General features: G+C 47.8%; 1 protein-coding gene across 1 annotated transcript; it reads right to left on the bottom strand.

The window, feature by feature from the left end:
* Nucleotides 1-266: 266 nt before the first annotated feature.
* Nucleotides 267-7,056, bottom strand: Rtp2 (receptor transporter protein 2). The gene is made up of 2 exons (XM_040751029.1): nucleotides 6,823-7,056; nucleotides 267-2,513 (listed from the first exon to the last, which is right to left on the bottom strand). The coding sequence occupies exons 1-2, from the start codon at nucleotides 6,984-6,986 to the stop codon at nucleotides 2,006-2,008; spliced, it is 672 nt and encodes a 223-aa protein (XP_040606963.1). The 5' UTR covers nucleotides 6,987-7,056; the 3' UTR covers nucleotides 267-2,005.
* Between the last annotated feature and the right edge of the window lie 5,184 nt (nucleotides 7,057-12,240).

Here is a 12,240-nt window from a genome sequence, read left to right as displayed (position 1 = left end):
TGGAAGCTTGAAAAACCATAAGGACTGGGGGTTCATATGTGGTAAAAACCCAAGTTGTGAGGGGAAATGAGTGGAGGAGAATCTTGGGCACCCAGGCATATAAAGGATGGAAGAGAGAAAGTGTCCACGGAGACCACTGCAATGGAGAGGGAAGACAATTAAATATGAAGACCAGGTGCTGTCCAGCCACTATATAAGTTCCTAGAAAAATTAAAAATATAGTTGGGTGTATACTCCAAAGAATTTAAGTCAGCAAACCACAGAAGTACCTACACATCCATGTTTATTATGACACTACTCACAATGCCACATTATTAAATTAGACTAGGTATCTATTAAGAGATCAATGGATGAAAAAACGAGTAAAGTGTGCACAATGGGATATAGTCAGTCAGAAGGAAAAATGAAATAATGCCATGTACTGGGAAATGGATGGGACTGGAGAACATATTAAGCTAAGTAAGTTAGACTAAGAGAGAAAGATGTCATACACTTCCCCTCATGTGTGAAACGGAAATTTTAAAACACAGATATAAAAGCAGTAAAGGGATCACTTGGGGACAAGAAGACAGGGGTTGAAGAGACAGGAATGTGATCAAAATACATAGTACACGTGTAAGGAAAATACTAGAGTGAAGCTCCCATTTTCGATAAGCAGAACAATTACAGAAAAGGAGGTTATAAAGTGTCACAGGCACATGGAGTAGATGCAAACAGGAAAGCAGCCAATGTTTTAGTAGTGAAGTATGGAGTGCTGGTTGTAGAGGCATGAAAATTCAATTTCCATTAATTAAAGAAGAAACAAGTCTTGGAAACAAATATAATGTACTCCCTCTGTCCTGGAAAGATAAAAGCATTGCAGTGGTCAGGGTGGCATGCCAAGTCAGGGGACGATCACTCTAGTTAAATATGAAAACGCAGAAATCATTTACTGAGAAAACCTATCTGGTAGAACAGTTTTCTTCTGGCAATGCCCCTGCCTCAGCGTTTCTCTTCTGTTCTAGCTTCCTCGCCCTGCATCCATCTTCAGCAGTATCTCCTCCCTCTGATGATGCAGTGGCCAAATGCCCCAGCTTTCCTGGCCGTCTGAGACATGACCTATCCCCTGGCAGAATGCTGGCAATCTATTTCTAGACACAAAGCCACATTTTAGCAAGAGATGCAGGCTGGCGCCTCTTCATCCCGGTCCTTTTGTTCAGTGTTGCCTTGGGGTTTTCAGGGTAGACAAATCAGAGAGAGTGGAAGTCCTCTGGGGAGTACTTAATGCCCAAACCCTTGGTGTTCATCTTCCTAGAAGTCACCCTTGTCTGCCATTGAGCAATGACCCCAGTGGGGACAAGTTCTGTGTAAGCCCAGCTGAGCTTGGACCTACTAAGGAGCAGTTTTTAATTCATTTTAATTAATTTAAATTGAAACAGCCAATTGCTACCCCATTGTGCCACTGACCGTTAGAACCCCTAATCCAACCCGACTTCTACTCAGTACCTCCACTCTCAACCCTAGCACCAGAGTGACATCCTGAGCCTTTCAGAATGCTACAAACCAGATCCCCAGGAGGATCCGGTCCCTGTCCCTGTGCACTGGATGGATGGTAAGGGGTGGCACTGCCTCTCTCCAAGGGGAACCACGAAGGACAATTAACGAGAGCTGAGAGTGAGCACAAAGATGTGCTGGGGTCAAGATAAGACCCAAGGCTATGAACATAAAACAAATGGAGGTAGATGCGGAGCAGGAAATGAAGGAAACCAGACAGCACTGTCGACTTCGCACTCACACAAAATCCCAGCAAGCTCCCAAATTTCCCACCCCTCCCTCCTTCCTCTCATTGCTGTCAAATTGGTAGAAGGACCACCGAGCATCTCCTAGTGCACACTCCTCATTTGCTAGATGAGTGAGCAGGGTGCAGATGACTAGAGTCATAGATTGAACTTGAACCAGAATCAGGAGACCGAGTCCTTCTCACTCTCAACCCATGTCCCCTCTCCCCCACCCCCAACCAGCTCTCCTAAAGGAAGCTAGAGCGGCCCCGGAAGAACTGCAGATAGATAATAACCAGGCAGAGGACACCCCAAAACAGACACCAGCGAAATGAGAAGAAGTTGTAGACAAAAATGCCCTGGGCTTTCCTCTTGGAGGCATCGGTATAGGAGGCGTCCTCCTCCAGCAGCTTCTCGCTGGGCTTCCAGTGCACGATGCCTTCCTGGCAGGCCTCGCAGAACTCGCTGCGGTGCAGCCCGCTGTCCGGCCGGCTGGCCACGTGGATGCGGTACTGGCCACCATCTTCGTCGTAGCACTGCTCGCGCAGACTGGTGATGAGGTTGTCCACCAGGCCCTCGATGTTCTCCTCCAGCATGCTCGACTCATCCAGCCGTGAGGTGCCGCACTGGTAGCACAGCTGCTTGAACACGCGCATGCGCACCGAACCAACCCTCTGGGCACGGTCTAGGTGCATGTGGAAGAGGATGACTACATTAGCAGACTGCCAGGTGTGCCAGCACCAGGAGCAGTGGAACCTGCCAGGAAAGGAAGGAGGAACGGAGCAGGTGAGACTCACGGACAGCCTGCCCTGCTGAGAACAGGCGAGAAATGGCCAGAGTGTTAGAGACTGAAAATAAATGGAGGCCCCATGTTTACCAGAATGTGGGTTCGTTATCCCTGGAGGTCACCAGCTACCACCTGCTCGTGGTGGTCCCCCGATGTAATGATATATTGTTTGTAATCAAATAAACCTTGCTTGAAGATCAGAAAAGCAAAGAAGACAAGTCACTAAGGAGTTCTTACCTCTACCAAGGCTAAAAGAACAACCTTGTCTCCACCGAGAACCTCAGACTGCTCCTGAGACTGCGCTGAGTTCCTGTCTTGCATTCTCTCTAGTGTGAGGATTAAAGGCATGAGCTCTGTTTCTCTTCTAGACTGATTCACTCTCATGTAGCCCAGGGAGGCTTTGAACTCACAGAAATCCATCTGCCTCTGTCTCCCCAGAGCTGGATTTAAAGGTGTGGCCACCACGCCTGTCCTCTATGGCTAGCTAGTGGCTCAGCTCTGCACTCTGATCTTCAGGCAAGGTTTAGTCGCTAGATTACAATTTATCACTCCACCCTGGGGACCAGAGTAGCATACTTAGGAGCCTAGCGCGGCCGTCTGGAAGCTGCCTCCTGTGTACCCTCCTATAGTTTCAGCCCTGCCCCTGACCTATTACAGAGCTGGTCAACCTCAAAGAAAGCATGGCTCCTCTTCCCTGGCACTCGTTTCTCATTTGCTGGCTGCAGTGTGATGGTGTCCATGCTGGACTTTGTACTCAGACATCCCTCTGAAAAGGGGGCAGCAATGTCACTGTCTGACTCCTGAATCGTGCTTACTCTGAGGAGATGGCATGCAACCTCAGATCCTAGCACACTGTAGGGCTGCAGGAAGCTAACCAGAGAAGCAGGGTAGATTGGCAGCCTGCATCAGACTGGATCACAAAGAACGCTACTTTCAGTTCTCAAGTCTTCCCCGAGGCACTCCCCTTGATGAGTCATCCCCAGGTACTGTGAGAGAACAGGAAAAGTAGACTTTGTTTCCTTACATACCTACCCCCCAACCCAACCTTCCCACAGGCCACTTTGTCTAATCTGGACTCAAAGAGCCACAGCCTCAGAAAACTGGAGGGTGGTGGCCTGGGGCACCCTTGCCAAGCCACACCCCTCCTAGCCTCCCAAAAGTGTTAACATGTGATGGACCACTCTTAACTCCAGGGTGGCCCCTTGTGCCCCTGCAATGGCCTCTTGTACGCCCCTGTTTCTAAAGGCTTCAGAGGCGTTGCATGTCCACTAGGCTGTTTCTGTCCTCATCGCCAGCTCTGCCCAAGTCCATTGCACAACGGCTTCAAAAGGACCTGTGATGAAGGACTCAGTTCAATCCAGCTGGCACCAACTGTATTCTAAGCTCCACTCAGCCACTGTGGAACAGCAGTGAAAGCAAGACAGCCTCTGACCCTGGAAGGTGCTGACAATGTGAGCGTAGAACAACCCCCAGCGCCTCCCAAGACTTGCTCAAAAGGGAAGAGGAAACTGCTTGGTCCTGAATTGGAAGGCTTCCACTCACCTCCCCATCCCTGTCCGGGGCTGGGACTATTGGGCCCCAGATTTAACACAGCTGAAAGATGAAAAGCAAAGAACCTGCACAGGATGGCTGTGCTTTGGTTCTTCCTGAGGCCAGCTGGTTCTAAGCCCTGAGGGGAGATCTGTGAGCCTTTGGCACTGTCCCTGGACCCCAGAAGCCCCCCATGCCCATTCTCAGCCTTCTGCACATCCTTCGTGTTTTCAGTCCCCTGTATCTTTTTAAATAAGCCAGTCCAGGATTATTTCCTCTCTCTCAAGCCAAACCCCACATCTCCAGAAGTATCCAACACAGGCAAGTGTGGGGATCACAGACCCTGGCCAGAAACCCACCCCTCCATCAGCCTGGGAGCAGGCAGCTGCGAGACAATGTTTACTGAAAACAATCCAGTGCCCTAAGCTCCCATGGCTAGCTACTCCCTGCTGTTCCCAATTCTGGTGTCAGAGATTTAACCACCAGCCAGGAGGAAGGAGAGGGGTGTGAGAGGTGTGTGAGAGGGCTGTTGGAGATTTGTGCATATATGGATGGCAGAAGCTTTTTCTGAAGGGAAGCGTTTTTCTTGGGAAGTTCTCCTAAGCCGATCTGGGGAGCATGAAGTTTTTTTAACGCAACCGACTGGTCTCTGTGTCATCAATCTCAACCACCGTGCCACATTCTTGGATACAGGCTGCGCAGGAGGCGCGGCAGGTGAGCATTGGGGAGAGATGAGACAGAGGTGTAGGAAATAAGAACTCACACAGCTAATCAGAGAGAGAGCCAGCACTCAGTGTCCTTACCAGGCACCAACACAAACCTATCAACCTCTGTTCTCTGGCCTATGGCAACACAGGTTGCATCTACTAGTTTGCAAGACCTGTGGTAAGGCTGCAGATGCCCACTGCCCACCCACAGCCTGACCCTTTTTTCTGCTCCCACCCCTCATGCTGTGCTCTACCCAAGAGGCTTCACACCCATCCACTATGGACAGGCCAGTCTCTGCCATGTTTTGTTCACACCTCCACAACACAGCCACCAGTTGGTCTCATGTGAATCCAAATGCCCAAAGAGGAGGACTAACCAGGAGGACTGGTTAGCTCCTGCAGGCGGCCCCAGTCCCAAATCGCCAGTCTGTAAGAGGGAAATGATGTCAGGGCTCTAGAAAGCCTCAAGGACACCTTGCATGGTGGGAAGTGAGGAAGGCTTAGAAAGTCGAAAGTCTCTGTTGTCTGAGGCAGGGGCGAGAGCTGGCCCTGTGGTCATAAGAGCGGGAGAGCCATCCCTGACCCCTACCAACTGCAACACTCAGGGGAGCAGGCCCTGCACCTCGCCAGGACAGCACAATAGAGCCAACCCTGTTAGCACAGGTGTGGGTGAGCCAGCCCCGAAATTCTGAGCGTGCGAGAGCTGGTCCCATTACCCATATGTCTTGTAGTGGCATAGATAGGGGAGAGTTATTCCCTCCCCCACGGCACCCATCAATGCCTGGGGCAGCTGGGAAAGTTGGTCCTGTGGTCGTAAGAGCAGGAGAGCCAACCCTGTTATTGCAGGTGGTGGGTCAATCCTACAGCTGCCCAGGCCTACACCCAGGGTTATGACTTGGCCCGCACCAACATCCACCCGTCTATGATCTGCTGGAGCACATAAAAAACCTGACCCACAGACCCGAAGCTGCAGGATCTCCACAACACAGGACAACAGCAGAATATCCAAGAAGGGTCCTAGTGAGGGCCCAGCATCAATATTGTAGTAGAAACCAGAGGCCTCCAAGCAGACCAGTGACTCTTTGCAATGAACACTTACACATGAAGATATATGGACAAAGAGGTTTACAGTGTAGCTCACTGTATCACACTGCAGTTTCCATGATGAGATTTTTGATTTTTCCTTTTATCTTTTAAATTTTGTTTTATTAGGGGACACAGGGGTGGAGGGTGGATGCAAGGGGACAGGGAAAAGAATGGGATCAAGACAGATGATGTAAAAGACATAGAATAATTTTTAGATACTTCATAAAATAAAAAGAAAGAGAGGGGAGAGGAGGGAAGAAAGGAAGGGGAAGAAAGAAAGAGAGAAAGAGAGAGAAAGAAAGAAAGAAAGAAAGAAAGAAAGAAAGAAAGAAAGAAAGGAAGGAAGGAAGGAAGGAAGGAAGGAAGAGAAAAGTCAGGAAGTGCTGCCTGGGGTCAGCAGTTTTATTACCCATCCACAGATAGTAAAGTTGGAAGGAATTTGAGTGTTGTGCTAAGATGAACTAAGATGAACTCCTTATTTTGTAAATATGAAAACTGGAAGCCAGAGAAAGAAAAGGACACGCCCAAGTCCAAGGAGCTATGGAACCAGGTTCTCAAACATGCCATGCGCTCGGTGACTTATTCTGTCTTCCAGTCTCATTGCATTTGACTGAGCAGACAGACACCAGAGCCCCAGAGCACAAGTCCCCCGACTCCCAGGTTGAGACCTCTGGCAATCCCATGACATCTCCTCTCCATCCCAACTACACCGAGCACCTGGACTTTCGGGGCAATGAAGCATCACTACTCCTGGTTTGCTGTGGAAAACTGAGACCCAAATGCAGAGCACAATTTGCTCAGGGTAACCGAGGAGTCTGGACAGCTGTGATTAGAAGCAAAGCCTCTGTGGCCGTCGTCCGTTCTCTGCTGGTCACCTGAGCTGACATAGAGGTGAGTCTGTGACCCCTCCCCCTTGGGGGGCACTGCCTGCACGACCCTCCCACCAACCTCTCACCTGCCTGAGGCATGCTGCTCTAGATACTGCTTCCAGCCTGGGCCCAGCTCGTTGGGCTTGAGGTTGGGGTCTATGATGAGCTCCCAGCTGTCAGCTGGCTTTGCCACCTCCATCTTCTCATAGAAGACTTTCTTCCACTCGCAAGTGGTCAGACTGGTGGACATGGTCCGGTTGGCCTGGATGGGAATGTGAGCTCAGTCTGAGGGAGAACTCGGAAAGCTTGGATAGTTGCAGCCCAGGCAGTCTCTGTGGTCCAAAAAGGCTTACCCACAAGACCCAGCTCCCTCTTTTGTCACCCTGGAAGCTGTTGCTATGACAGCCAGGCAGGTACCAGGAGCCAGAGCTAGGGAGGAGGAAAGTCCCAAGTGGGAGCTCCAGGGTCCTGAATTAGACCATAGAGGTGCACTGAGTAGCAGTACTGACCAAGTGGAAAAAGACAGTAGGAGATGAGTCTCAGTCCAAAGTGCCCAGGACTGACAGAGGTCCCAGAAGACAAAGGCTATGCAGTGTCCCTGGTCACACCACTCCTCTTCCCCACTTTCTGCTTCTGTGTGCTATGGTAACCATAATTCCCTGGGGAGCCTAGGAGAAACAGGATGGAGACCAGGGACCTGATGCTCCCACACTCCTGTTGCCCTGTGACCACTGCTCATTGTGTGCCAGGCACAAGCTACTTGACCCATGCATTAGCCAAGGCAGACCAGGAAACAGGCTTATATAACCTCCAAGAGCTCACCCACCATTCAGATTCAGGCCTTCCTAAACGATACCTAACCCTTTAATTATTGCAAGAGTATTAAACTCCTAACAGTGATTAAGAGAGTAGTGGCATGCAGCTGTTCGATGGAGAATTCTCAATCCAGGTGCTGAGATAGAGGCAATGTAATACACCATGAAAAGCACAATGATGGCAATTCAGACTACAAGGTTGCAACATCCACTCCCTGCTCCCAAGGCTCACCAAGGCTGTTGGGATGGGAATTAGTTCCTTCTGAGATTCAGGCTACAGCTACCTCAGCTACTGCAGAGCAAGCAACAGAGCACCTCAGCTCCCTGATGCCCAAGTTAAATTCTTTAGAGATCGGAGGGGCTTAACTTCGTGTTTGCATAATCCATGGGAAGGTGACCCCTACCCACAAAGGGGAGGCAGTCTTAGGCAGGGAGAACACCAGAAGGTGTGGGGTTATACCTGAGCTCTACCCAGAGCGCTGTGAGGTTTCTGTAATGCTTGTAGTCCAGTTGTAAGTTCTTTAACCCAAAGCCCCCCCCCCATGGAGAAGGTAAAAGTGGGCAGACTAGGAAGGGTTGCAAGGGACTGGGAGTTATCAGTGATGCAGGATTCCAGATTTGTCACATGTCTCCATCTGGTTTCCATGTGGTAAGTATAGGAGCAGTGCCACTGGGTGTCCTTCAGAGAGGAGAAGTGGTCTTCCAGTAGCTTTGTGTTAACAGCCTCAGAAAAGATGAAGCTGTGTTGTAAAGCCATGAAGAACTGGTTTCTAGTTTCTCCATTGGCCTCAACTCAAATCCCAATACCCCATCCCTCTTTTCCTTTTCCTTTTCTTTTTCCTTTCCTTTTTATTTATTTCCTTTTTGAAAATGTCTCACTATGAAGCTTGGCTGACCTAGGACTCACTATGTAATCCACACTGACCTGGAACTCACAGAGATCCACCTGCTTCTGCCTTCCAAATTCTGGGAGTAAAGACGTGCGCCACCACACCCAACCCAAATCTCTTCATAGTGAATCAGAACTGCTGAGGCCTAGAAATGGGTAACTTCTGCCAAAAGGAACCCTGGGCTGGGTGGCTCACTGGGACTGTCCAGTAATCAGCTACAAAGTAGGTGACCTGCAGGACCCTTAAATGCCCAGCAACTGAAGGAAGCCGAGAGATTTGGCCTGGCCTAGGGCTATATGCCATGGTCTGGCTCTGAGACATACTGTGCCATTGTTCCTAGACCAAATGGCAGTGAAGGAAAAACAAAGGGACAATGAGAATTGCCAACCAAATGGCAATGAAGGAAAAACAAAGGGACAATGAGAATTGCCAACCAAATGGCAGTGAAGGAAAAACAAAGGGACAATGAGAATTTCCAGGGTTCATCTGTTTTGCTTTGTTTTGTTTTTCTCTCCGATGATGCAATCCCCTTAGGCACAGGATCACACTTAAATTAGAATGAAATCCTCCAAGCAGAGGCCAACTCCATTCACTTTTCTATACAAAATGCTCTTTGCCCTGGAAAGTCTTTCTTGGGTTATCATCAATGAGTGTAGAAATTGCTATACAATGAGGTAGCAGCTGCTACCTCAGTCTTCTCAGTGAGGTGCTGGCTGCACCATTAAAAAGCCCTCCATGTGAGTGCATTGCTCGCTGGCAACTCACAGTTCCAAGTAACCTTATCATACTCTGGGTGATATTCTTTAAAAATGAACTAATTTTAGTCTTAGTAAAATAGCACTGTCCACCCCTATCCCACAAGCAAAATAGGCCACTCTTGTACTTTTATATGGACTGTCAACTAATAAGCACTTTTGCAAAATGTCCATTATTCAGACTTTACTTGTAAGAATACCATATGACACATCAGAGTAGAACCTAACATGACAAAGCAATGAAGAGCTGGGGAAGTATATAAATCAAAATCATCTGGGAACCGCCTCCTGGAGAGTTCAGCACATGCTCTTCAGGGAACACGGTCACCCTCCACCAACTCCGTGCTGGGCTGAATTATTCTGCCACAGCTGGTCATTGTTACTGATGGACATGTGCTAACCCATAGGATACCAAAAGTTCAAGTAAAATAACTTTACAGTGTAGTGAGAAGTCACGAGAGTGTGTTAAAGGGTCTCAAGAATTTATTTAGGTACTGGATAGGGACAAACACTCACTGGTACAGAAACAATTGAACGCCACGGATTATTCAGCTGTCTTCATCCAGTGCTTCTGCCCAGGGGTGAAGAGCACCAGCAAACAGCAAGCTGCCTGCTTCATTCCAACCACCCAAGGGACAGACAGACAGACAGACAGACAGACAGACAGACAGACAGACAGACAGACAGAGACAGAAAGAGATCATCCCCCTCAGCTTTTAAGTTGCCTCATAGGCAGACAAGACCACACCCTGGGGCTTGCTGCCCCAAAAGTCATTGACTATATGGATTAAAATCCCACAAAATAAAGGCTTATGATATTTCTAAACAAATCCAGGGAAACAAAAGCTGTACTATACCTTCCTGTCTCTAAGTTCAAAGAACCTTCGAAGGTCCTTGATGGACCCCTTTGGAGTTATTTTGGAAGGCTTCTCCATCTATAGACCACAGCACTCAGTTCACTGAGACCCACAATCCACTCTAGGTGGAAGTGACCTTTGAGTGTTAGGGTAGTTCACCCAGTCACAAGAGTTCGCAGGCATCCAGCAGCGATGCCTACTGAGGAAGGCATGTTGCCCACATTGGACTTTCATTGGTGAGCAGCAGCCAGGGCAAACAGGAGCCAGCCAAATTCTATCACCACCAATATTCCAGGACTTCAGCTTTTCCTGCCTTCTTCCAGCCCCCATAGGCTCACAACAAGCTATGATTAGACAAGAATAAAGAGCTATGGTGTGCACTTACACACAAGGGTGACAAAGGATAATGAAGCTATACTGGATATTTCCAAAAGTTAGGAAAAATTACTTTGAATGTTCTCACCATAAATAAGCAATAAATTCTTGAGGAAATAGATATGTTTGTCTTAGTTTTAACATTGCACAGTGTATGCATGGATCTAAATGTCATATAATAAGCTCAAATAATTTTTAATTTACTGTTAAATCCAGTGGGGAAACTGGAGATAAGGAAGACTATGTCTGGAGTACAGGACATCCTTTAAGGCATTTCTTGGTATCATAGTGTCCTCTGATTAAAGTTGTTGGTCAATTACATCAACATAATCCAGACAGGATGACAAAGTGCTCAGACCTTTCAGGGATGAAAGTATGGGTCACTCCACCAGGAAAAGTCAAGACCTGCTGAGGTGCTTGCTGAGGGTGGAGGAAATACAGAATGCAGAGCAGAGGAAGCCAGTTATGTGAATATTAGCTTAAGTCATATAACCAGATGCAAAAATGGAGACGGTAATTCACGAGTGTTTCTGTCCTAGTTTGTGTTTCTGAGAGTTGTAGTTTCTTTTCTATATTTTTATATTGCTGAATGTAACACCAATTAAAGACAAATCAGTAGTTGAGCGTTGCAAGTCTGTATTATTATATTCAAGTTATGTGACACTAAAAGATTAAACATTCCTCAAGGAACTTGACCATTTTTTTCTACAATACATATTGTGCCTGTGGTTATAATTGGAATAGTGATATGATGCTTACTAGAATTATGGTCTTGTTTTTATTTTCTTTGGAAAGTAAACATGACATAAGGAGATGTGATTGGGTATCAATTTGATAAGGGGTGGGCTTGTGACGGTTCATATTGGTGTCAACCCGACTAGATCTGGAATCAACTAAAATACAAGCTGTTGGGCACCTCTGTAAGGAACTTTGAAGTGGGAAGACCCACCCTACATCTAGATGCCACATTTTGTTGTCAGTCCAGATAAAAGGAAATTTGTGGTTGGTTTGAACACATTAATGACAAACTCCAGTCACCTGTAATGTGCCAGTGTCACATTAAGGAAAAAGATCAGAGCATTTCCTTTGGGGTCATTTAACCAAGACCTCCCAGATCTGAATTGTCACCCCCAACCCTGTATTCTATCCTCCATCTATCTGTTGCATGAGTCTTGAATCTATGCCTGGTAGTAGGCCATATTGTGAATCTCTCTCATAGCTTTCTATCTGTGTCTGTCTATCTGTCTGTCTGTGTCTGTGTCTAGGGGGGCAGTCCTAGCTGCCCAGACTAACCAAATCACCTACCACCCCAAACCACATTCAGGGCTTTGAGTTGGTCCATCCCAGTATCCACTCCACTTATGACCTGCCAGAGTGTGTGAACCCAACTGTGATCTGCTGGAGCGTGTGAAGCGACTGGTCCTGTGGAACCATAACCACAGGGTCTCCATGATTCCGGAGAGCAGCAGGATATTTGAGAGAAGTCTCAGTGAGGGTTCAGTGTTGATGGTGTACCAGAAGCCAGAGACCTGGAACTAGGCCAACAACTCACTGCAATGAGCATTTGCAAGTAGAGCTGAGTGGACAAAAGGGGTTTACTGTGTGACAATTGCAGCTCCCAGTGCCACTGAGAAGAGTGAGGTGGGACGGTGGGGGTTTGTTGTTCGTTTGCTCGTTTTGCTTTAAATTAATATTTTTTAAGTTTTTCTTTTGGGGGAGACACTCTGGGGGCGAAGGATGGATGTGGAGGGACTGGGAAATACGTGAGATTAAGTCTCGTGATGTGAAATTTCCAAAGACTCAATAACAAAG

Source organism: Mesocricetus auratus, unplaced genomic scaffold, assembly GCF_017639785.1.
Source record: "Mesocricetus auratus isolate SY011 unplaced genomic scaffold, BCM_Maur_2.0 Super-Scaffold_100008, whole genome shotgun sequence".
NCBI lineage: Eukaryota > Metazoa > Chordata > Mammalia > Rodentia > Cricetidae > Mesocricetus > Mesocricetus auratus.
The sequence above is the reverse complement of the archived record's forward strand: the minus strand, read 5'-3'. Positions and strand labels throughout refer to the sequence as shown.

Coding starts and splice junctions, on each gene's coding strand:
- Rtp2 (XM_040751029.1), bottom strand. CDS start 6,986: ATGTCCACCAGTCTGACCACTTGCGAGTGGAAGAAAGTCTTCTATGAG. Junction 2,514..6,822: donor GAGCAGCATGCCTCAGGCAG/GTGAGAGGTTGG, acceptor CTTTCCTGGCAG/GTTCCACTGCTCCTGGTGCT.